At 37.7% G+C, this 3481-nt stretch overlaps 1 protein-coding gene across 1 annotated transcript; it reads left to right on the top strand.

The window, feature by feature from the left end:
* Positions 1-420: 420 nt before the first annotated feature.
* LOC111905174 (uncharacterized) lies at positions 421-1068 on the top strand. The gene has a single exon (XM_023900849.1). The coding sequence runs from the start codon at positions 421-423 to the stop codon at positions 1066-1068; it is 648 nt and encodes a 215-aa protein (XP_023756617.1).
* Positions 1069-3481: the final 2413 nt, after the last annotated feature.

Here is a 3481-nt window from a genome sequence, read left to right as displayed (position 1 = left end):
GGGGGAACTCGCTAAGCTTCGTGCTTATAGTTACAGTTTTGGTTTCAGGTACCTTTTCAGCGAAGGGGAAGGAGCTGGCGCGGTAGCGACACATCATACACACACATTGCTTTCCACACTATGAGTTATTCTGGGATGTGTACTCTGACATTATTATGTTTTTACGATTTGGTTTTCAGACACGAGACATGTTTTTATGAAATGATATGATCGGTTGATATTTTGTTACAAATGTTTTGCAAGTCACGTAATCAAAAATGGAATTTTTGGACGTGAAAATTGGGTCGTTACAGTGTCTCCGATCACTTAGATGAACCTGATGAAAACGTGTCTACTGGTTCAGACAAAACTAAATGGGATTATATCGATTCCTTTGTGAAGATGTGATTGGACGAAATGATTTCCTAATAACTTATTCCGATGATTCTCAAGAAGAAGGTGACAACTTGGCAAATGTGGCAAAGTCTTGAAGCCCTGTTTCGTGACAACAAATATTCTAGAGCCATCCAGTTAGATAATGAGCTTAACATCTCTATGGGAACCGCTCTGAGTCTCATGAATTACTGTACAAGGATCAAAACCATTGCTGATCTTCTCGATAATATTGATGCTGCTGTTCCAGAAAAGAATCTTGTCACATATACCATTAACGGTCTTAGTTCTTATTTTGATCACGTTACTCTTCTCATTCGACACACATCCTTGCTTCCAACTCTCTTGGAAACACGATCAAAGCTCATGGTGGAAGAACAAAGAATGAATTTGCTTCAAAGTCATCAAAATCCACATAACGATAACTCATTGTTTTCTGTGGCGCTTATTTTTGAGCATTCCAGCAATTCATCTCACAACTATCGAGGTGGTTTCAACTATGGCGGTCGTTTTGGTGGCAGAGGACGTGGTCATAACAGTCGAGGTGGTGGCAGAAACAATCCTTCCATGCAGATTCCGGCTGGATGGGGGTATGGATGGTACCCTCTGAACTCGTCTTCTAAGTCTTCAAACTCAGCACCTGGACTGCTTCCAAGCCCAATCAATGTTGGACCCATCTCCAGCTCATTCTCGTAGTAGCCCACCAGTTGGACTCCTAGGCCCATACAACAACAATCAGCCCGTCAATCACCAAGCCAACAATCTGTCCAACATCTTTTTGGGTTTGTTCAACAACCAGGTCAATACTCTTCACCCGGATCAACCCAACAAGTCTTCCATGTTGATTCCAAGGTTCTTCCTCCTTGGGAATGGTTTCAATAACAACCTTCCTCCACTGACCAGGCCACCCAATACCAGAGATGTTTAATTATATTTCATTAATTGATACCACAAGCAACGGATGGTACATGGACACCGACACCACACTTATCTTCATTCCAATGCTGGTATTCTCAATTCTATTAATGATAAAAGTTTTATTTCTCCCTTTGTTTTAGCTGGTAACGAATCAAGAATTCATGTAAGTACTTCCGGTCATTCTTTTACTACTCACATTAACCCTTACCAACCTCTTGTTCTTCAAAATTGTGACAACCCGATATTTCAAGTCAATGACCCAAGTCAAGTATTGCAATCTATTTTTGAATAAATAAATAAATAAAAATAGTGTCAGAAATGAAATGTTCAAAAGTCTCAACTGGGATACGTAAAATGATAGATATTTTGTCAAGGTTCTCAGAAATATAAAGAACACTCAAATTCGAGTTATAACGAAGAAGTTATGACCAATCAAAGAACCGCGTCAAAACCGGTAAAACACTGTTAAGTATGAAAAGTGAAATTTCAATAAAAATCTTTTTAGCCTTAGGAATCTAAACGAAAGTCTTAGATTAGGTTAAACCATAAATGTACATAAAAAGAACATCCAAATCTGACTTCATATGAGGAAGTTATGATTTTTCTAAGTTTCGGAATAGCAGTAGACTACTAAAAACTCGAAATAAAGATCCAGCGATATTTAGCCGACACAACCTAAACGAGAATTGAAGATCTCGACAATAGTAATACAACGGTAAAAAGACAGACGAAAACGGACATCGGATGAAGAAGTTATGAATTTTTTGACGGTCTTTTCCTATCCCGGCCTATTAAAAATATATAATTAAAAATAAATTCAAAATTTGCCAACAAAGTCTAAGTGAAAGTTGTAGATTATATTCTCACCTACGTGTGGATATAAGGAACGTCAAAAACGGAGCTCGTATGCGAAAGTTACGCATTTTAGAAGATTGGGGCACACAAACCGAGGGGAGTACGCTATGGCGTACAAGGGTACGCCCAGCGTACTCAGTGTGCGGCCTCGGATCGACCACATATCCCTACTACCTCTAGCCCGTCCCATCCGAAGTCCAATATCCGATGATGGCGTCATCCATGACGTACGCCCAACGTACGAGGGCAGTTCCAACCCTATATTTTCTCACTCTCGAGCCTCCCAAAACTATCCCGACGCCCCGGTTACGTATCCAAGCTCTAACGAAGGTCCGAAGGTCCGAAACTCCCGAGAAATTTTCCACTTTCCGGTCGAAATGCTGCCCGAGAAAAGTCTCGTTTTCTTCAAATCATCCTACTTACCAGGTGAGTTCATACCCCTATATTTTCACGTTTTTACTATATTTTAAGGGGAAAAATACAAGTGACACGCAAGAAAAACTTATGTTAAAATTCAAATGGTTACATACAGTTTCTAATGCTTTATCTACATTTTGTGTATAAATGTTAAGTAAGTAAAATAATGTTATTACAAATGTTATACTTTACATGCAAAGTTGGTAATATACCAAGGTTTATCATTCAAATGAAACACACTTTTGAAAAACTATAATAGGTATAGTTTATGAGATATTCATGATATCTTACACTCTATAAACGCTATAAAAAGGAAATACTTACATTTACAAGAAAAATGGACTTTTCATACGTAAATCTATTTGATACTAGCTTTTGTGAGACATTTAGCTTCACGTACTTTCAAGTACGCATTTCAAGTCATGTGTTATAAACCATAATCTACGGTAGGGAGAGCGTGATACTTGTGTTTAGATCTATACGGGATTGACAATCCCGCACCTAAATTGTTAGCTACAGTTGGACCGGCAGGTCTGGGGTGACAAACATCATATCATTCCAACGCCTGAAGAACGTTGTTACAAGCAGTCTGGGTCAATAGTATGGTTATAAAACTCACATGAAGTATTAAAACATTTGATTTACAAGGATATCAAATGCCTTAGTGGTTATATATACATATATAAATCTACTTACACTATTTTAGATATGGAAAATACTTATGAATTCCGGTTTTTGGAACTTTTAAACTACTATTCATTTATGGAAAATATTGGATTTTCTAGGAACAAACTCAGTTACTTTATACACAAAGGCATACAATTCTTATACAAAAACGCTTATGAACTCACCAACTTCATTGTTGACACTTTTTCAAAACTACTTGTATTTCTCAGGGATTCAGAAATACATGTAAACA

The sequence above is a fragment of the Lactuca sativa genome, chromosome 9, assembly GCF_002870075.4.
Source record: "Lactuca sativa cultivar Salinas chromosome 9, Lsat_Salinas_v11, whole genome shotgun sequence".
Taxonomy (NCBI): Eukaryota; Viridiplantae; Streptophyta; class Magnoliopsida; order Asterales; family Asteraceae; genus Lactuca; species Lactuca sativa.
The sequence above is the reverse complement of the archived record's forward strand: the minus strand, read 5'-3'. Positions and strand labels throughout refer to the sequence as shown.

Bases quoted from the DNA above. Each gene is read 5' to 3' on its own strand.
- LOC111905174 (XM_023900849.1), top strand. From the start codon at position 421: ATGATTCTCAAGAAGAAGGTGACAACTTGGCAAATGTGGCAAAGTCTT.